Source organism: Copadichromis virginalis, linkage group LG14 (genome assembly GCF_057382275.1).
Source record: "Copadichromis virginalis isolate Kocher_CV1m ecotype Utaka linkage group LG14, C_Virginalis_male_GT1.1, whole genome shotgun sequence".
Classification (NCBI taxonomy): Eukaryota; Metazoa; Chordata; class Actinopteri; order Cichliformes; family Cichlidae; genus Copadichromis; species Copadichromis virginalis.
The window spans coordinates 7660472-7681879 of NC_140631.1; the positions used below are offsets into that span (position 1 = coordinate 7660472).

At 39.5% G+C, this 21408-nt stretch overlaps 1 protein-coding gene across 9 annotated transcripts; it reads left to right on the forward strand.

Annotated features, from left to right (window-relative positions):
- The first annotated feature begins 5 nt into the window (after nt 1-5).
- inpp5ka (inositol polyphosphate-5-phosphatase Ka) lies at nt 6-20888 on the forward strand. Of its 9 annotated transcripts, none has more exons than XM_085479150.1 (14): nt 735-950; nt 1113-1194; nt 4965-5069; nt 5147-5255; nt 5350-5466; nt 9368-9543; nt 9702-9813; nt 9916-10025; nt 10129-10155; nt 16212-16443; nt 17511-17648; nt 17724-17825; nt 17909-18013; nt 18150-20888. In XM_085479150.1, the coding sequence occupies exons 1-14, from the start codon at nt 914-916 to the stop codon at nt 18237-18239; spliced, it is 1542 nt and encodes a 513-aa protein (XP_085335276.1). In that variant the 5' UTR covers nt 735-913; the 3' UTR covers nt 18240-20888. The 9 variants fall into 9 exon arrangements, with proteins under 9 accessions (XP_085335275.1, XP_085335272.1, XP_085335276.1 ...); XM_085479151.1 differs by having other exon boundaries at nt 737-950; nt 17724-17807; XM_085479149.1 differs by lacking the exon at nt 735-950 and adding an exon at nt 6-714 and having other exon boundaries at nt 17511-17825.
- Nucleotides 20889-21408: the final 520 nt, after the last annotated feature.

The following is a 21408-nucleotide window of genomic DNA, read 5'->3' on the forward strand; positions in this document are numbered from 1 at the left end:
ACACCCCCCCCCCCCCCCCACCAAAGACCCTTTCTGTGATATAGCTGAATGTCTTTAGACCATGCAGATCATACAATATCCAGATTAATTCATAACATTTATTGTGATTTTGACCTTTATTTTCTGTGACACATTTGGGTGCCACAAAAAAGGAAATGGGCTGTCAGTGCCCTGGAGAAAAATATTCACATGTGCGTTTTGAAACTAATTTTTTATTTTATTTTTTAAAGCTTTAAAATACTTGGCAGAAGTCAAAAGTCTTGATTACTGGCATTTAATATTGTTGAAGACAGGAGTCTGATTCCTCATGCTTTAACAGAAATAGTATTTAGTTATTTTTTTTAGCATTATTTTGTGTTCTTTGCAGAACTTTTTTGAGTAAACTTACATTTTTACTCGCGTATGATTATATTATATACTGGCAGTTTAGATTGAAATAGATTTGGTGTACAAACAATTAACTCTAGCGTTTTTCTTTTAAACTAGCCAACTTCCAGTCTCAATTAACAGGCATTTTCCCGGTTTTGTGTGCCAGTCGTGTGTCTTACTTGTAACTAAGTCCTTATGCCTTATCTTGTTCGTGCTTTTATTTTGAAAGTAATCAACTTCCCTATTTTCCCTATTAGTGAGCCCGCAGGCTGGATTACTGACGTACTGTACAGCTTCCTGCAAATAGATAAAACAACATTCACAAATACTACTAACGCATAAAAGGTAGCGTACGATAAATCATTATCGGGCATAATTATTGATTAAAGTGTTTGCTGTTGAATGTGAAAAAGCAAGACGCTTGGTTTCGCTAACTGCGCAGTGTAGCTAGCGCTGTGTTTATCAGATGCATCACCACGGTAGTGAATGGCTGTAAGATGTTAGCTGGGTGTAAATAAATGCTACAAACTTGGTAGAAAAGAATATGCACAAGCCGGGGGTGGAAAATGTGCCCTACTCAGGTTAGTTAAACCTCAGTCCTTACATGACAACTTTGTGAGTTAGCGTTGTCAGCTAACAACTATGCATAAGAGTTGTACTTTTACTTTAGTTTGTCCTTTCATTTCGTGGCGACGTGAGCTTAATGAAGTTGATTTGACTGAATTTGCCTCTTTCCTTGCCAGGTGTGGACCCGATGGAGGACAGTGAAGACCCACTGGAAAGTCATCAGTTATACCTCGGGGAGAAGGAGGAGGAAAGCTTCAGGTTGGTGCATGGATGTGAAAGATGAACAGAGTCACTGTGACCGGGTCGGTGTTAGCTTTGTGTTTCTCTGGGAGCCAGAAGTGACTGTATTAGAAAAGGCTTTAAGTTAGCAGGTAACTAGCAAGCTTTGCCGGTAATTTGAATTTATAAAGTGTTGGGGTGAGAGACTTAGACATACGCTAGTGCAAATTAACACATTAGAGGTTCACGCAACTTAATGGAGTACGGGCTTGCGTATCAAAAAATCCTTTTAAAAAGCTCCTAAAGTCACAGTCGGCATATTTATAAAAAAATAAAAAATCAGGGGTCTAGTTAAGTGAAGCGTGGACAGTAATTTAGAAAATAAAATTCATGCATTCAGTATGACTTGAAAGTAGAGCGCGGATGAGGTGCATATAGACAGCTGAAGCCTCCTGGTACATAAACTCCAGTTCCTGGCTTCAAAAGCTTATGTCTCAATTCATACCAACTCACGGGATAAAGGTAATTGTAATTCAGCTGTTTGGATGGTTTAAGCTTTACTGGGAATTTATGCTTTAGCTGTAAATTTGCACTGTAGCTACATCATAACTGGAAACCCCTGTGAAACCATACAAAGTAAACTGGGCAGTTAAACAACAATTCTCTAGAAAATGTAACTACACGTGGGGTCCATGGTGTCCACAGCTATGGTGATTGATCTTAAAGTTAGGGAGTATCTCACCTCAGCTAATGTACTCAGCGAAACCTCTCCATCATGTCTGTGGTGTATTTTTAGTGGAATTTTCCATATTTTATTAATGGTCTGTATGATTTACTCAACTCAAGTCTCAGAACAGGACGTACTTGTGGTTTGTTTGTTTGTTTTTTCTTACTTGCTTGATTTTTCTAGCCCTGTGGTTTTTAGTCAGTTTTGGTGAAAAGTCTTTAACATTAGATATCAGACATCCAAAAACAAACAAATAGAGAAGAAATATTTCACCTTTCAACTTGAATAATTTGAAAGCAGGAAAATGCTGTTGTGCTGCAACAGCAGTGATCTACTTTTTGTAAAGGAACTCAGTCTTGCAGTGCCCAAGTTGGTTGGCTTATTTATATTAAGAAACAGCAGAACATTTTCTTGCTGTTCTCACTATATTGTACTTCAGCTCCAGCCCTTTCCCCACATGTCTTCTTTTTTTTTTTTCCACTGATAAGGCATTTCTGTCTTGTGTGTTGTAGTGTTGTTTTAGCCAGTTGAGCTTCTCCTTTTGTTGCACCAACATGACATCACCAAGTTTAGTGGTAAAGCTGGTTAAAAGACGTATTCCTTTCCTTTCCCCCCCGCTGAGCTGTGTTTGTCCTGCCTTTCTTACTGTGTGATGCATTTCCACATTAGCTAATGTAAGGCTTGTGATATTCTGGCTGCCTAGTGTAGCTCTCAGGACTTTCAGCCTTTTCTAGAAGCACGTATGTTTGTCCCATTTGGGTTAAATATGCTCCAAGACCAGACACAGTCCGCTGTTTGCCAGTGAACAAATGTCACTGCATTCTGGCAGGTGGATTAGGTTGCCCAACAATACATACCTAATGCGGATTTGAGGGGAAAAAAAGCAATGTGTTGCTGGTGTTCTGTCCAAGGAAAGGACAGCCTGACGGCTTGCTGAATGAAAAGGGACGTGTTTCCAATCACCCATGCAAGTTGATTTCCCAATGTTTAATAGGACTAACCTTTAGACATTTAACAATGAGATTATAAACAGTTTTCAGAACACAAAGACAAATTGTGGGCAAATGAACCAATTCTCTAATCACTCTGTTCAACTCTGGAGCACCTAAACCCCTGAGCCGGGGGGTTTAGATGCCATTTCACTCAGTGGTTTGATTTTGCAGAAGGAGGACTGTGGCTCATTTGATTCCCTTTTTACATTTCTATTTTGTTACTTCCAACATCTTCCATCACCAATTGAGACCACAGCCGGCTCAAGCAGGCCTCGCAGTTTTGGACCAGGATGGATGAAATTACTCGGCTGTTGGGCAGCATAGAGCGTAAACGCACCGAAAGCGTTTCCACACAGTCAACGGGCAGCAAACTGGCCCTGCTCCATCGGCTTCACCAGCTGATGACCTGCGTCGAGGACTTGAACCCCAAAAACGAGCTGCACGAGAAGGTGGTCAAGACCCTGGATTACGCCTTCCTCGTCTGCGGCAAGAGAGCCAACAAGCCGAAGAAGGACAGCTTCAGGTGGAGACTGATGCTGACTGCTCACCCGCCTCTGTTGATGTTTGAAGCTGGAGATTTTGTCGCTTTAATGAGTTTGTACTTGTTGCAGTAGTGTAGCTTGTATTGTTCTTACCTTGTCTTTCCCTGTTGTGCGTCAGTATGCTAAAATGTGGTTTTAGAGACAGCTGCTGTATTGAAACTCAGCAGTCATTTTGAAATGCCTCCATGGATTTATCTGAGCATTTAACTTTAAATTATCTAAATTTCTGTGGGATTTATCTGGGATATGAGAAGAGCATCAAAGTCAAATATGTTGTTGTTGTTTTTTAAACTGCTTAATAAGTTTGTGACCAATTAGAGTATTAGAAATCATTAATATTACTTGATTTTTGTGTTTATATTTCTACATCTTCTACCAAAACATCCTCGTATATTGTAATTCAGGAGTGTTCCCTCGCTGTCCTTTAATGCTTCTGAACGGAGAGGACTTTCTTGTCTCACTGTGGACACATTTTAGTATTGCAGAAAGCAACACTGAGAACTCATTGTGGCTGGCGTGATCCCATTGCAACATGACCTGTAGTTGTTGTCTGGCTTCAGGCAGTGACCAGAGACTAACACAAGACCCTTGCTGAGTGAAACCATCCAAGAAAATGCAGTCTTTTAAATTTAATTCATATGCTTTTATTACTTACACTTAAGTAAGTGTGAAAATATTATTCCATGTTATGAATGTTGCAAGTTTGGGTTCAAGGATGACTGATCTGATTATGTGTCAACTGCATCAGCCTGGCCTGCTTACGGTAATTGCACAATGGTGCTATTGTGGCAGCTTTTAAACCTGTGTTACGGGCTCGTCTTTGGTTCGAGATAAGCTGAAAGGACTTCTTTGATTGTGAAGCTTAAATGATATGCTGCAGCTGAATGCGTGTACATCGTGGACGCAGCCATCCCAAGTCCCATCTGTGAAGCCTTGGGCTGAGTGTTTAGCTGCTGAAGCCACTTGTATTTGTATCATCTAGTGTCACGTGTTTTATTGTAGTGACCTGTCAATTACATGGTATATTTTAGGATGCAGTCTCGCCCCAAAGTATATAATGCTTTAGTGCTCCTGTGACTCTAATGGGGAGCATAATATACAAAGTGAACATTGTGTTGTCTTAAAGAAGATTTGAAATTTGTTATTGAGACCCAAAAGGGACCAGGAAAGAGTTTATTGAGGTTATAATTCAGGTCATCTGATTTTCATACCTGGAAAAATTAAGCCATAATTTAAGATGGTCTCGTTTGTTTTAAAGGTTGAATGTTGTACCTGATATCTAGTTCAGGGGTAGGCAACTCCAGGCCTCAAGTGCCGGTGTCCTGCAGGTTTTCAGTATCACCCTGGGTCAAATTATGATTTTATTAGCAGGCCTCTGGAGAACTTCAAGACATGTTGAGGAGGTAATTTAGCAATTTGAATCAGCTGTGTTGGATCAAGGACACATCTAAAACCTGCAGGACACTGGCACTTGAGGCTTGGTGTTGCCTACCTCTGATCTAGTTGTTTACTTCAGACTGTTTGTAATTTCCTCTTCTGTGCCCACAGGTTGCACATGGTAACGTGGAATGTGGCTACAGCTGATCCTCCAGACGATGTGACCACACTTCTCCACCTGAACTCTCCAAAGAGCCCTGACCTTTACGTCATTGGGTAGGTGATGTGATGCACAATGCATCTGTATAAGTGGATAAGGGGCCGATTTACAATCAGATTTGTGTGTGTGTTAGTCTGCAGGAAGTGTACTCTGGCCCGTTGAGGTTTGTGTCAGATGCTGTGTTCGATGACCCGTGGAGTTATCTATTGATGTCGCTTTTAGCGCCACAGAAGTACATCAAGGTAAAAAACCTTAGAAAACTCCCACACATGCCATACAGTGGATGCACACTTTCACAGGGTCAGGAGAACACAGTTTGTGCTGTGTGTGTTTCAGGTGTCATCCATAAGAATGCAGGGCCTGCTGCTGCTCTTCTTCTCCAAGCTGGAGCACGTCCCCTTCATCAGAGACGTCCAGGCGACGTACACACGCACAGGCCTCTTTGGTTACTGGGTGAGAAATGCTGAACTGCTTTATTATTTCACTTTTAGAAAAAATTCAGATGTTTTTTAAAAAAAAAGAAAAAAAAGGGGGGGGGGTGATCTAAATCAATCAGATGTGTTAGGGTTGTGCGAAATGACCAAAATCTCATTTCCCGATATAAACGTTTCTTATCCCAATAACGATATATATCGCAAAATAGTGCATTTTCTTTGTGAGTATTTAGTACATGGCGTGCTGCGGGGAAAAGCCTGCTCTAACGTTTGAGTCTAACATTTATTTTGAGCACCTGACAGCTCTTTTTTGCTTCTCATTCGTAAACTCTCTCTGCACTCTTTCACAGGATTCTTGTGTAGTTGGCCGTAGGTGTTAGAAGAGGATTGTCGTGTTTGAGTCTGTGGTGGGGACTGGTTTGCAGCATAATTTTTCATAATACAGTTTTCTGGTCTGTGTCATAACCAAACCCTGTCCATGCTACAGAGGTAGCCCTTGTTTTGGAATAAGGTCCTCGACTAGTCCTTCTATTTAGAGCTAACTGGTTATGCCTCATCTTCACTGGCCATGCTGGTATTCTCTGTGCCTGCATCCATGTGGTGACTGTAAGCGCCATTTATAGTTACTTCATGTTTTTATTTGAGGTAATTTGTTGGATGCATATTCGGAAATTAGATGTTTGAGAATAATGCATATCATTTCAGTTATTTTGAAAAGTCTCAACAGGATCTTGAGCTTTATTGTGAAAGGTTTATGTGGAAAATAAACAAGCAGACAGTGGAGCTACACAATGGTTTTACCGTCGTTGTTGCTAACGAAAGTACACGTAAAAACAGCTGCTTGTCTGTCTGTAATGTGGTTATTTTAAATAAAAGAGAAACATAGAACTTTAAGAAATTAATATAGCCACTACAGTGACCATGAAAACGATGAGAAAACATTGCCATAAACAGCTTATTTTGCGACACCACGAAACAAACGATAGCATAATATGAAACGATAGATGTATATCGTCATCCAATATCGAACAGCCCTTAGCTGCATTGTTGTGTTTTTTGTTTTTTTTTATTATTATTATTATTTTAAAAATCTGGTGCATGCATTGGTCCCCTCAGGTTTGAGATACTACTCATCTCTGTTTGGTTATTTGTTTAAAGGTGTATTAAAATTATTATTTAAAAGCAAAACATTGTAGTACTTTGGGAAAAACTATTATTCAAAACAAGCCTCTTCCGCCAAAATTCTTAATTAGTGGATTTAGGATGTCTTCTTTAAGTCTGTCCTCATTGTGCAGTGCAGACTTCAGGTTTCCTCCTTCCTTTCCTTCCTATTTGTGTTGGATGCCTGTTTAAGGAAAACCTAAATCAGTCACAGCTTATCGTAGTGTCACAAATCCCACCCACAGATACTGACCTTGAATTCAGATTTTTGGTCAGCTCAGAGGAACTGTCTACTTTCAGATGGATGAACTTGATCATCATCATTAACCCTTTAAAGCCGGTCGGAGCGGACACGCTCCATTTCGCATAACTATTTTTAAATCTCGGTAGCACTGCAACCACGTAAGCTAGCGCAATAATTTTTTTTGCATATGAAACCGGAGGAGTTGTACTTACATCTTATGCCATCAGCTTGTCCTAGGTCACAGTTGCAAAAATTGCATAAAAAGCGCTTGCAGCAACAAAAACATAATATTCCAGAAACACGCTTTGCCGATCCGATCAGCTGTTTGTAACACTTCCTAGTCCATCAGCGTGAACTGTCGCATGTCCGCCATGAGCTGCCCGAAACCGGAAGTGACATCATTTTGCGGAAATGTAGTTTTTTACAATCGGGGCCTTATGAGCCTATACTGGTGTTTTTAAAAGTTATGTTTGAGTTCATGACTTTCTGTGTCGTTTCTGGGATGCTTAGGAACTCATATTGCACTGCTTGAAATAGTTTGTTTTGATGCATATGCTGTTATTTTGCAAATTTGCATTATAATATTTATTTTCATTTTTTTCCTGCAGTATATGAAAATTGGTGTATTTCAAAAATAAAACTATGAAGACACTTAAAATAAATTTCCTGTGGTGGGAAACTAGTTTGTGTAACTTTTTTGTATTTACAGTTTTGAGGGATAAACCTCTTAAATTTCTCTAACTAGAAATATATGTTAAAAAAACAAAAACGATTTTCAATTTTTTTGTAGTTTATTGCACTTTTTTGCAATTTATGTAATTACTATGCACCTAATGCAGACATATTATTAAAGTTTGGGCTATAATGGTTGTATTGATGTATAGCAACTTGAAATGCTCACAAAAATGGCTCCACAGCATGTAAAAATATACTATAAGCTCTGGCAGACTTGGTTCTATGGTAGGTCTTAAAGGGTTAAGCCAAGCTCACACTTCCAAGAGAAGTAGTGCTGGCCCCTTTATAGACTGTATATAAACGGTGGATGTTGGTTTGTGTACTCCTTTCACTGTCATCGTTGGAGCTGGTTTTCTGTTTCACATGTGTAAACACCCTCTAATAGGGCTGCTCGATTATGGCAAAAATGATAATCACGATTATTTTCACTGAAATTGAGATCACGATTATTTGACGATATTTATTTAACCCTTTAAGACCTACCATAGAACCAAGTCCGCCAGAGCTTATATTTTTTTTTTACATGCTGTAGTGCCATTTGTGGGAGCATTTCAAGTTGCTATACATCAATACAACTGTTATAGCCCATATTTTAATAATATGTATGCATTAAGTCCATAGTAATTACATAAATTGCAAAAAAGTGCAATAAACTACAAAAAAAATTGAAAATCGCTTTTGTTTTGTTTACATATATTTCTACTTGGAGAAATTTAAGAGGCTTATCCCTCAAAACTTTAAATACAATAAAGTTGCAAAAAATAGTTTACAACAACAGGAAATTTATTTTGAGTGTCTTCATAGTTTTATTTTGGAGATACAGCAATTTTTATATACTGCAGGAAAAACAAAAAACAATCCTATGATGCAAATTTGCAAAGAAAACAGCAGGTGCATCATTTCACTGTGGGAAGTGTTACGAACAGCTGATAGGAACGGCAAAGCGTGTTTCTGGAATATTATGTTTTTGTTCCTGCAAGCGCTTTTTATGCAATTTTTGCAAAGCTATATGTGGAACGAAACCGTGACCGAGGACAAGCTGATGGCATCAGATGTAAGTACAACTCCTCTGGTTTCATATGCAAAACAAATTATTGCGCTAGCTTACACGGTTCAGGTTCTACAGGGATTTAAAAATAGTTACGCAAAACGGAGCGTGCTGCTCTGACCGGCTTTAAAGGGTTAACAATGACTTTAAAAAAATAATATAAAATAGTGTGCAACACCACTGAAGTTTTTTTTTTTTTTTTTTAAACTCTCTTTTCAACCAACGGCAGTCACTCTCCTCTCCAAATAACTTCTGCTTAGCTTTCCGAGCTTCCCTCGGGTCCTCTTAATCAGCGGTCTCCAACCTTTTTTGCGCCACGGACCGGTTTATGCCCGACAATATTTTCACGGACCGGCCTTTAAGGTGTCGCGGATAAATTAGGGCGGGGCTAATAATCGGCTCAGTCATTTTTAATGATCGTTGAAAGCCCAGATCGTAATCGTGATTAAAATTCGATTAATTGAGCAGCCCTACCCTCTAATGTGTAAAACTAGCACACTTCTCCTTGAAATGAGGAATGGAGTAACATGTAGGAACATATGTCAAACCAGATCCCACTTTGTGAACTCCAGTATTTTTGTTTGGTTTTCAAGAGGGCTTCTGCATTTATTACATGAGGGTCACCAGCTGATGGAGGAGTTGTCTCTCGCAGCTTAAAAACTGAACAGAGTATGGAGTCTAGTTCAACACATTCACTGTTTTTCTCTTTTCTCAACCCTGTTTCACTCTCAGGGTAATAAAGGCGGCGTCTCCATCCGATTATCTTTCTATGGCCACACGCTCTGCTTCCTTAACTGCCACTTGGCTGCTCATATGAACTATGCCTCAGAGAGGGTGGATGAGTTTGAGTATATCATGGACATGCAGAGCTTTGACTGTAAAAGAGCTCCAGCTATTGTTGATCACAGGTGAGAAGACGCACATGATACAAACTGTGATTCACCTGAATGTTTGGGATAAGAAATGATGTTGAAGCTTCACATATCTCACCAAAGTCACTTCTTCATTATTCTTTCATGTGTCACCGTCCTCCTTCTCTGTCTCTTTTGCCCCTCTCCTGGTCAAGATTGGTTTTCTGGTTTGGAGATCTCAACTTCCGAATTCAGGACCACGGCATGCACTTTGTCCGCACCTGCATCGACAAGCAGAACTACAGCCTGCTGTGGAGCAAAGACCAGGTGTGGCCCTTTAAAGAGTCTCACAGCTCCTGATCCTCCATCCCACATAGCAGCCTCGGTAATGTGACTATGAAACATGTGTGTTGTTGTTGTTGTTTTCAGCTGATCATGATGAAGCAGAAGGAGCAGGTGTTGCAGGAGTTTGAGGAGGGGCCTCTGGACTTTCAGCCCACATATAAGTTTGACCGTAGCTCTGATACTTATGACACCAGGTAACACACAAGAAAACATCACCATAAAAACCATGAATCATACTCACCCTTCTCTTTGCTCACAGTATGCTGTTTTTATCTGTACCTCTTTCCAACTTTACAGACTCTACAACACATGGTTTGGCTTTAAGTAAGAGTTCAGAATCCATTTGTCCACATCTAGCATGTAGTTCACATAACCGAGCTTCACTATGTGTGTACACGCTACTTTTAACACGGCAGTAAAAGTAGTGTCATGTTTTTGTTTTTAATGTGGTAAGTTAAAATGTCACTCATGTGTTCAAAGGCTTACTGACGATTATGTTTATCTGTAACATGCTGCACATTAAACAAACACACAGGTGTTCAGGCTCCTTTCCTGCGCTTCGTGCCTTAAAGAGCACACGGCCCATGTTTCTCTAAAAGTTGGGACAGCGATCTGACGATGTGGGTCATGAATGCAGTCACATCAGCTGGATGGGCTTGCAAAGAAATTTCTGTTGCACGTGTTTGTCCGGCATCTCCACTTCCTCAGTACACTAAAAGCCATGATTGTTCTGGTGAAAGTCCCGATCAGCAATAACACGAGAAAAACAAAACAAAACGGTTTGACACGCCTGCTTGTAGTTTCTAGCTCATGATCTTTGGACAAACTAATATCACAGACAGCTTAATATGCTCCTGTGTATCAAAACAGCAATACACAGTAAACATTTCAATGCAAGCACTGGCCAATAATTAAATCAGAGTGTGAAACACATTGTTAGTATAGCTCTGGTTTTTGGAGAGGCACACAGACCTCTGCAAAAAACACGAAACATTTACTTTTCTCTACATTTAGTATTTATTACACATCAAATACAGTGGGAAAGTCTTCACTGTGACTAAGTTTATGAGTCAACGACAGATCAGATTTGTAATGTGTTGTTGAGCTAATTGTGGGAGGCTTTCCTCTGATTTTATCACATACCTGGAGTGTCACACAGCACCAGAAACCATCACCAACTTATCCAAAGCAGGACAGTTGGATGTGTTTTTCTTAGGCAACACTTCATTAATTACTGTTAATTAATGCTGTGTACTTCAGTTCAGCTTTAGCTGTTTTTAAAGGGTACATTTTATTAAAGTTTATAAAGTGTGGAGGGATTCTTAATACTACATGCATGATGTGACATGTGCAAGTGTCCAAGTGTCTACCAAAGTATAAGCACCTTGGTCAGAAATCGAGAAATGACGTCCGTTGATGTACTGCCCGATGTTGGATATAGCACAGCTGGATAAGTGTTATTAGACCACTTAATTAAAGTCTGATGAGTAACATTAATGTAAGAGTTACTCCTGTGTGAAAGAGAGCCGTCACTTTAACGGATTTATTAGCCAGCAGTGTGTCTGAAAGGGGCTGAACAGTCTAAGAAAGACAAACCCTATGGTTGTGTTTGCAAATCAAAGACCGAAATGCTTGTTGCTGCTACAGATTTTCATCTGCGCTCACATTACGGCAGCTGTTAAAGGTACACTGTGGATGCTTTGATCTCTACGGGCACATCAGAGCAAAGTTTTAGTTGTAGTTTTAGCTAGCATAAGTTCCTGTTTGTCAAATGAGAGATAGATATATAGAGAGAGAGAGATAGATAGATAGATAGATAGATAGATAGATAAAAAAAATTAACAAAAAAAGGAAAAGAATCTCCACAAGGTACCTTTATGTATCATGTCTACACTGATGCAAATTTAACCCACAGCATTAGCTTTCAGAATGTGTTATATAAATATGATGTGCCTAACTATGGAACGCCAGGACTGCCATAATGAATTAATTAAATACACCATTAAATAATTAATTAAATGTGGCAATAATTAATTAAAATTGGAATTAATTAATTAAATAAATAGTTATGACACATGTAATTAATTAATTATTGACACATTTAATTAATTATTTATGTATTTCACATTTTAATTAATTATTGACACATTAAATTAATTAATTATTGACACATTAAATTAATTAATTATTGACACATTTAATTAATTAATTATGTATTTCACATTTTAATTAATTATTGACACATTTAATTAATTATTTAATGATATATTTATTTATTTCATTTTGGCAGTCCTGGCGCCTGGCTCTCATCGTGAAATAATTTTATCTGTCAGCCTCACCCATCAAACTCAGGGGGCGGGGTTAACGCTGCCCATGCAGCTTCTCTAACATTTGATTGGTTGCCGTGCAAAGTAAGTCAAAACAGGTCGATCCTAGATAATCGATTGCTTGTGTAGACTTGGGGCAGCCAGTTATCCCAGAATGCAGATCAAATCACAGGCAGCAATGGTGGTGGTGTAGTTTTAAAATACCCCGTTTTTCTGTCACCAACTACACTTTTAACAGTGTTTTAGCCGCGAATGTCGCAACGTATGTCTGGTCAGGTTGTCAACATAGAACATGTTTGCAAAAGTGCTCAGATGTTTTCAGAGATTTCACTAGCTCTGCTAACAATTAGCATGCAGAGTGCACCGAGGGGGTACGTTAACCGGTTTGTTTACATATTCCACTCTCCGTGTTCCACATGTTGCATTCGCAGATTCTCATTTTCACCGAACGATCGTCTCTTTCCGCCTGGTCTTGTGTCTCTGTGCTTCTGTAACATAAAGAACGAGCTGACATTTTTCTCACGAAACCAGCGATCAGCTTAACAGACCCTCAGTTTACCTGCATGCATCCTCCTCCTCATCTGTCAGCTGTTTAACACCTGCTGCTAATTCAAGAAACACGCCTAGTTACCTGGTGATAGTCACAGTTTAACTGGGCAGCCGGTGCTCGATATAACGCAATGTCAGCGCATTTTTCTGCACAAGATAAGTAAATATAGTGTTTTCCCCGAGCGCAGAGCTGCTGGAGCTTGTTTCCTTACAGAGCACTTTATAGGCGAGCCAGCTTTATCAGCGGCTGATGTCCAATCACCGGCACACAGCTTTGAAACCTCAGCTGAGTTTTAGCTCTCAGTGGTTAAACGCTGGACTTCATTCACTCAGGTTCTGTCTGTCGGGTCACGTTTACTTCGCTGTTTTATTTACAACTGAGCAAATCGGTTTGGCTGAGGTTAAAGTTACGTTTCATAACTGCATAGTTTCACAGACGTTTAATGGTTCACTGGCACATGTGTTAGACTGAACTATCATCTAAATATCATCTGTTTTTTAATAGTTATTCAACTGTATTCTAAGCACCAGCTGTCTGTTAGAATGTGATTTTTTTTTTTTTTTTCTCTCTCTGTTGGCAGAGGTATAAAAATGCGCAGGAAAATCTGACGTGCATGGCAAACTTCAGCGACGATATTTAGGGAGGAATAAACACACATCAAACATAAATGAACCATTTGCCTGTCTCCATAATTGAGAGCATTTTCTCTTCTTATCTCAACACTCTCTCTCTCTCTCTCTTTTTTTTTTTTTTTGCTTTTTCGGTCATGTTATGTTTACCTGTCAAAGGCTTGTTACAAACTATGAAACACATGGTGCAGACTTCTGGATGTTAGAAGAAAACTAATACTGCTCATGAATGAGACTAAAGGCAGGAAGGTGTCCTTTAAGACTAAACATGTTAATTCAATTCAATTCAATTTTATTTATATAGCGCCAAATCACAACAAAAGTCGCCTCAAGGCGCTTAACAGGACCTCCCTATTTATATCATAGTTTATGATATAGCACGTGTATTTCAGTAATAGCCTGCTGAGGCCACTATACGTGCTGGCCTCATATCAAATGTGAAGGCAGACTGAGTCTATGTTTGACGTTTTTTATATCTAATCTTCCTTTTCAAACATTTAAACAGCAGCGAGTCTGCAGCTGAGGGAATACAAATTCAAATTGTCGGAACAGGTTTGCTCGTTTCTTGGATTCATTTGGTGATTTATTAAATTTATAACTGTTATTCTAATCTGCTGCTGAGTCTCTTACACTTTTCTTTATGCTGTATATTTTCACGTCTCTGGAATAGTTGGCAGTTAGATAGTCAGCTGGGAAACTTTGTGTTAACTCATGGAGCTGAGGATATCGTGGACATGCTGACCTCGCTGCGTGGTGTACAGAGCGAGGTCAGCATGATTAATATTCACAATAAAAATATTAGCCGAACATCATGAAGTCTGTATGTGTTTCATAGTGTCGAACAACCTTTGTACAGTTAAAGCCAGCAGTTACTACATGACAGAAACACCAACGTTATCTCTTTTATGTGTTTATACACAGGTCACGCTGATTACTGAACAAAAACCCAAAGATCAGATGTTAAACAGATTTATTTGCTCTCTCTCCTCCTTAAACATGTTTTTAATGTTAGTTATAATTCAGAATTGGCGACTGAAACACGTAGGACACATAAGAACATCAGGAAATAAAACACCGATAAATATAACCTCAGTAAAAGAACTCAGCGGGGGTTACTACAGCTGTGTCGGTGGGATTGCTTGCGAGGCGAGCGGGTCTATCCCACGCTTTGCCGTGAGACTGGGCAGACATCTCCGAAATCATCGAAACACTTTTGCAAAGAGGCTGTATCTTGACAAACCGACCAGACACATGAAGATTAAACCACTACATTCTCGGCTAAAAAAATATTAAAACGGTATTTGGTAACACACAAACAGGGTTTTTCAAAGCTCAGTTCTGTTAGCTTCCACATGCCGGTTGTTGTGTGCTAGAAACAATGGCCACCAGGCCAAAGCAATGGTTTTGACTCGATCAGCGTTAACCCCGCCCCCTGAGTTTGATGGGTGAGGCTGACAGATAAAATTATTTCATGATGAGAGCCAGGCGCCAGGACTGCCAAAATGAAATAAATAAATATATCATTAAATAATTAATTAAATGTGTCAATAATTAATTAAATGTGTCAATAATTAATTAAAATGTGAAATACATAAATAATTAATTAAATGTGTCAATAATTAATAAATTACATATATCATAACTATTTATTTAATTAATTAATTACAATTTTAATTAATTATTGCCACATTTAATTAATTATTTAATGGTGTATTTAATTAATTCATTATGGCAGTCCTGGCGTTCCATACCTAACATGGATGGCTGTAAATGCATGTCATGCTAATACGGTACTACCATTGTGGATAATAGAGTGTGTTTGATTATAACGGGGTTCCAGTCAGAGCTGGCACTATGTATGATGGGGTGGGGTTCTGGGTGATGGCCAGAGGTGTGTGTTTGGTGAGGGTGGAGGATGAGGGGTAAAAATAGGCATTTTCAAACTGATACCTGGCGGTCCTTTGGTGACAGTGATGGCCTTAAACATTGTACTGTAAATAAAAGGTAAATGGACTGATTCTTATATATCGCTTTTTACTCTCCCGGAGTACTCAAAGTGCTGTATACAACATGCCACATTCACCCAATCACACCCATTCTCACAAGCACTGAAACTAAACAGAGTGCTGTTTTGCTAACAACATTCACACTCCGATGGATGCATCAGAGAGCAACTTGGGGTTAGTATCTTGCCCAAGGATACTTGGCATGCAGACTGGAGGCGCCAGGGATCGAACCACCAACCTCCCGATCAGTAGGTGACCTGCTCTACCTCCTGAGCTACAGCCACCCCACAGGTTCCATGTGACCTGAGGGGGGGGGGAAAAAGGTGCTGCCAAGACAGATTTGTTTCCAGCTATGAAGAAGAATTTGAAGGAGAAAATGAGTGAGGAGGATTTTGATATTTCTGTCATCTCTGACATTATTCTTTGGTTTCATTTATGTGCACAAACATGAAGGGTAAAATATTTCTAGTGCCCAAAACTGCAGCTCCTCCAACAACCTTTTGGAGGCTTGCTCCAAAAGTAAGTCAGTCCCCATAGAGACTCTTGGGTCCCGTCCCAACTTTATAGTATTATAAAACAGGTTTTCCAAGTATTCTTAACAAACAGCAGTTCAAAGAATACATCAGTGTGCTGGTTTTCTTGTACCTGTGAAATACTTTCCAGTTACCCCGTCACTGAGGTCCTGGCATGTCATTTGCTGCCTGAACCTTTTATTCTCCCCAGCCCCACATCATATTGGTATAAGGCACTTCAGCCAGGCATGTGCCTCATACCAACGCAGGTTCTTGCTTTAAACACTTGACTTTGTCTGACAACTCAAACCGGCCTCTGCTCTCTGTCCATCTGTCATCTATAACTACCTGTCCAGTGCTAAGAAGCGTAAACCTGCCTGGACTGACCGGATTCTGTGGCGACTCCGACCCAAAGCCCTGCCCCCGGATGAGGAAAATGAAAACAAAGTTGGGCTAGATGCAAAGAAGCTCAAGCAGCTGGAAGAGGACATGGAGTACCCCCTGAAAATCAGACAGGACGTGTACACCAGCATGATGGAGTACAGCATCAGTGACCACAAGCCTGTCATTGGTATCTTCACACTGGAGGTGAGAAACTGGAAACTGTGACTATCCAGATGCAGTCAGTCACCTTTCAGTCATTTGTTTATGACCTGAATTATTGATGCAGGTCATCAGTTGATTGTGTTGTGTATTTATTGTCGACGCTTTTGGAGATGATGTAAATCATCATCCTTATCATAGCGTCCCACTAAAAGTGAGCATGCAGGATGTGATGGGAAACATCACTTACTGCTCAGTGTGGAGGTAGCTGCAGTTATTACGGGGACATTAAGCTGATATTTTGAAATATCAAACTCATTTCACTGTACAAATAAGTTTTGACAACCCATTCTAAAAACAAAAATTTATTTTTAAAGGACCAGTAACTGAATACATGTCGACGTTGCGTATTTAAAATACAAAATCTGAGTAACTGTATTCCACTACAGGTACCGTTTCAAAGGGTGGTGTTCAGAATACAGTTTGTTGAAATAAATGGATTACACGGCGGTCTTTTTCTGTTTCATCTTAGGTTACGCCCTCTCTATTTGTGGTCATTCCACTCCGGTGGAAACCCAAACAAATCACGCATTAAGAGGCTCTAATGCCTGTGTCTTAATCTCTCGGCCTGTGTCACCTGTACTTGCGGTTCACATAATGACGTGAAGAAATATATGTAAAATTTATTATTCAAAAAAAATTATTTAATATGAAGGCAACAGGCAGAGTGTTATAGGTACAGCTCTAAAGAATGTAGCCTGAAAGCACTTGAGACTATAAACTTATCTGAAAATTCTTTATTACACTTGTAACTTAACTTGACAGGTCATTTTTTCCCATAGACATTCGTACAACTGAAAGTGTTTTTGTATGCAGACGAGTCGCCCCCTGCTTACATGCAAAACAGGTTTTAGATGCTTTGGCTTCACACTCTTCTGACAAAGTGAATGTGACTTCAATATTGATGCAATCTCCTCTAACCTATCCATCATAGATTTTGTCATGATAGTGTGACTCTCTTATCCCTCTTTTGAAAGTCTCCATAGCTGTGTGGTTCCTCTTGTACAGAATGTGGTTTCTAACTTGGACTGTTGATTTGTGCGTGCCTACAGCTGAGGAAGATGTACGAGACTCCTCTGGTGCGTCTGCGGGCAGAGGGCGACTGGAGCGCAGATATTGATGCCATGGTGGTCTACAGCCCTCTGCAGCCATTCCCCTCCAGTACTTGGGACTGGATCGGCCTCTATAAGGTTGACAACACGTGTTTCACTGCTGGCTGGTTCAGTGTGCTAGTTGAAAGTCTTCATTTTTGTGTGAATTTTCAGGTTGGTTTCAGCAGCGTGTCAGACTACATCACCTACACGTGGGTCAAAGACGACGAGGTGGCCTTCAACGAGGAGGTTATACAGGTGGTAACTCTTGTCTCAGTGAGTGGGACTGCAGTTTGAACACGAGCCGGAGCAAAAGTGCATGTAAGCCTCAGGTGATGGAAATGTTCTTGTTTCTGTAGGTTTATGTAAGTAAGGAGGAAATCCCCGTGCAGGGAGGAGACTGCGTGCTGTGCTACTACTGTAACGCTCTGAAGTGCATCATTGGAATAAGTGAACCATTCCAGGTAATGAATTGGAAATAATACATGAAAAGATATTATTGTCTTTTATTTGGAATTACACCTTAAAAGGATTTTCTGCAGTACTGTTCTCGTGTGGATGGAGGTCAGCATCAGTGTTATCTGCTCATCTGTCTTTTAGGTCCAAGCATCCAAGGTAGCCATTGAGGAAGGCATGCTGCCTGAAAGGATCAATGGGCTCGACAAAGCTGTGTCTGGTGATGACTTTTAGAACTGAAGTGTCAAAAGTCATAGATTTGGGAAACTGTAAAGGTTTTCTGTCGCATTTCTTAACCTGCAGCTGAAAAAGCAACTTAGGAACTGTTCTCTCTTTTCCCCACTGCACCACTGATCTCTCTAATGCTACCAGTGAGGCTGTTTTGTTATTTACTCCAGCAGTCAAACGCATTAAAATGGAAGCTCACATTTAAATTGGCATCATGTTGAGCAAAGAAATTTTACTCTTCTTTTAGTCTTTATGAGTAAAAATAAATAAGATGGAATGCTTAGATTTTACCAAATATGTTTGTGTCACGATGGATGGGTGAAGAATATTTTAGGGTTTGTGATACTCAAGGAAATGGTTAAGGCCTGATTATCCACAAACCACTGCAGATACAATTACTCATTCTTGTACTGTTTTTTTTACCACATGGATCCACTCATTCACTCCACGATGACCAAAGTTATATCACTGAGTCCATCCAGTGGACCCCCTCCACACTTACAGTAACTACAGTGGTGTTCAGAGCTATTGCGAACCAAAGTTTCATGTCACACCACTGTTTTTGAACTATTTTGCAACCAACAAATATTCACCTCCAGTGGTTTTCAATTTGAAGGTGTTTTCAAGACTTAACAGCTGCTCTGGGTTTATGCTTTATGGCTTTTGCCGCAAAGCATAAAAACAACAACTTTTCACTGAAATTAAAATATCTGACACTTCTGTTCCTATCTCCTGATGCGAAGAATATCACAAGTCAAGTCTTGCATAGTCCAAATGGAGGCACATGAAAGCTTGGCTTTGTACTTGGTCTGAACACGCTACAATGCTGTGGGAGGAAAAATGCTCACACCTACTCTTAAGAATAGGTTCGGCTCCAACTTCACTTTACTGCTACTGTAATGAAAAGGAAAAGGGAACATGAGTTAGCAAAACCCACGGGCCGTGTTTGTTTGAAGGGCACCATGGTCACGTTCAGACTGAGTAGTTATTCTGTGAAAAATGAGCTGTCAGCCTGCACTGCTTACTACTTGGAGTCGAGTATCCTCGATGCCAGTGTGCGAACCTACACTGCTAAGTTTTTATTTCAATGGCAAAACCGGTGTGATGCCAGACCAGCTGCTTACACATTAAAAATGTCTTAATTTATGGTTAGATAATGGCTAGTTAGAGCAACCCCTCAGATGACAGTAGTCAAAAGAAGCTCTACGTCCACAGTCACTGCATGTGACTGTGTAGAGGTCTGCAGGACCAGACAACTTAAATTTCCTTTCCACTCTTCTTTAAAACAGTACAGCCAGTACAGGTAGACACAGAGTTTTTAGCTGTAAGGTAATGATCTTAATCCGTACTGTCCTGAAAGCATCGCTGAGGTACGTAAGCTGGATCTAGTCATGATTTTAAATGTTTCCTGTGTTATTTAAAATATTAACTTGGCTTTTGGAATATCCATCCCTGTGACTGTGAGTGCTATTGGGAGGTGAGATGATTTCGTAGCTTTGATTTCTCTCTTCTCAGTGTTTTAATGAACTTCAGTTGCTCCTGGAGGACTTGAAAGAAAAGCTGTATAATACAACCTTGTTTTTTTGTTTGTTTTTTTGCTGTGGCTGATTTTTTTTTTTGCTTTCTGCCATCCACCTTCTGGAAGGTTCCAGTTTTATATAAGAAAAACAATGATTCCTATCAAGGTTGATTGTGACGTCACAGTAAAAACCTTCAAGAAATGTTGCACTGTTTACTGTATTTGTAGGCTCTCGTGGTATTGTTAGTGTGATTAAATACTATATATAAATGTGTAGTTTTGATTGAACCATGTGGATTCAACAAGTGCCTCTGACACACCGCTTTACATTTACTGTACTGTACTATGCTGCTTAACTTTGATACATGTATCGTAACATTGACTTGATTACTTAAAACATGGCAAAATGTTTGTTGGAGATCTTTTTGAAATGTACATATTTTGCTTTGGTCTGTAGAAACATTTCCTGATCTGGATTATCAGCTGTAGAGGCGTCTCCCCCTTCTTTTGAATTTAAAGAAACTAAATGGCATTTGACTCAAAGCACCAGTAAAAAAAAAAAAAAGAATATTTACTACATACATGTATAAATACTTCCTTTAATTGGCAGATGTAGAGAAGAAGGAAAATAATTCCTGCTCACTGCTTGCAGTGACGTTTGTGGATTGTAGTAAGGAACCGGGTTATGGTTTATGAAAAGAGATGCTGCTGCTGCTGAGTGTTAATACCAAATTAACTTTTTGAGATTCCAGGTTCCACTGTATTCTCAGTAATGTCACATTTCTAAAACTTGGAAACCCACACCAAAATAATCTAGATGACTGCTACAGTCCAGGTTAAATATGTGAAAATATGCACACTTGATTTTTAGAGGGGACTGTCCCTTTAAATATTGCTGTTTTAAACTTTGAGCTATAGAAATACTTGTTGTGAATGTTGCCGTTACTGATTTGTTGGAATCAGTTATACTTGCGCACACATGCACACATATATACATATCAATAAATATACATATATGTTTTAACTGAAGGCTGACTTATTTTCTGAAATGCCAATGAAACATACTGTAACCGAATGCAAATAAATTTATAGCTCTGAATATGCAAGATTAAACCAGTGTGTTTGTTCTTGGTTCAGTGGGTGTCGCTTGTCTTTTCAGTTTCAAAGTGCATCTGCTGTTCTCATTTCCAGGAGCATACTTGTATTCTTGGACTCTGCTAAAGTAGAAAAAAAAAGAATAAAAAAAGCAGCTCCTCAGCTTTAAAGGTAGTTTTGGCTCACAGGGATTACTGACAAACACTGAGCTCATTAACAGAAAAGTTAGCATTTGTTTAACATGGGCACCTACAATTGTCATCTAAAACGTAATATTATTTTGGTACGTAGCATTTTTGGAATCTTTAATGTTCAGTTACATTTTTATACTATCACAGTTTAATATTTCTACTTTAAATGATTATACTTCTGCATTAAATTTCTTGCTAGTGGTTCTGAATTTCCTTTAATAAAGTGTATGCTTTCACTGACAGGCTGGCTGACAGCCATCTGCAAGTCCTCACTGAGTCACTGAACTGAACCACTCAACTGTGTTCTGTCAGTCTGTCTTGAATTTTTAATGAAATTAATTGACAATGGCTTGCTGTGTGGTACAGGCCT

Coding starts and splice junctions, on each gene's coding strand:
- inpp5ka (XM_085479153.1), top strand. CDS start 3,165: ATGGATGAAATTACTCGGCTGTTGGGCAGCATAGAGCGTAAACGCACC. Junction 9,814..9,915: donor TGCTGTGGAGCAAAGACCAG/GTGTGGCCCTTT, acceptor TGTTGTTTTCAG/CTGATCATGATGAAGCAGAA. Junction 16,444..17,510: donor TTGGTATCTTCACACTGGAG/GTGAGAAACTGG, acceptor GCGTGCCTACAG/CTGAGGAAGATGTACGAGAC.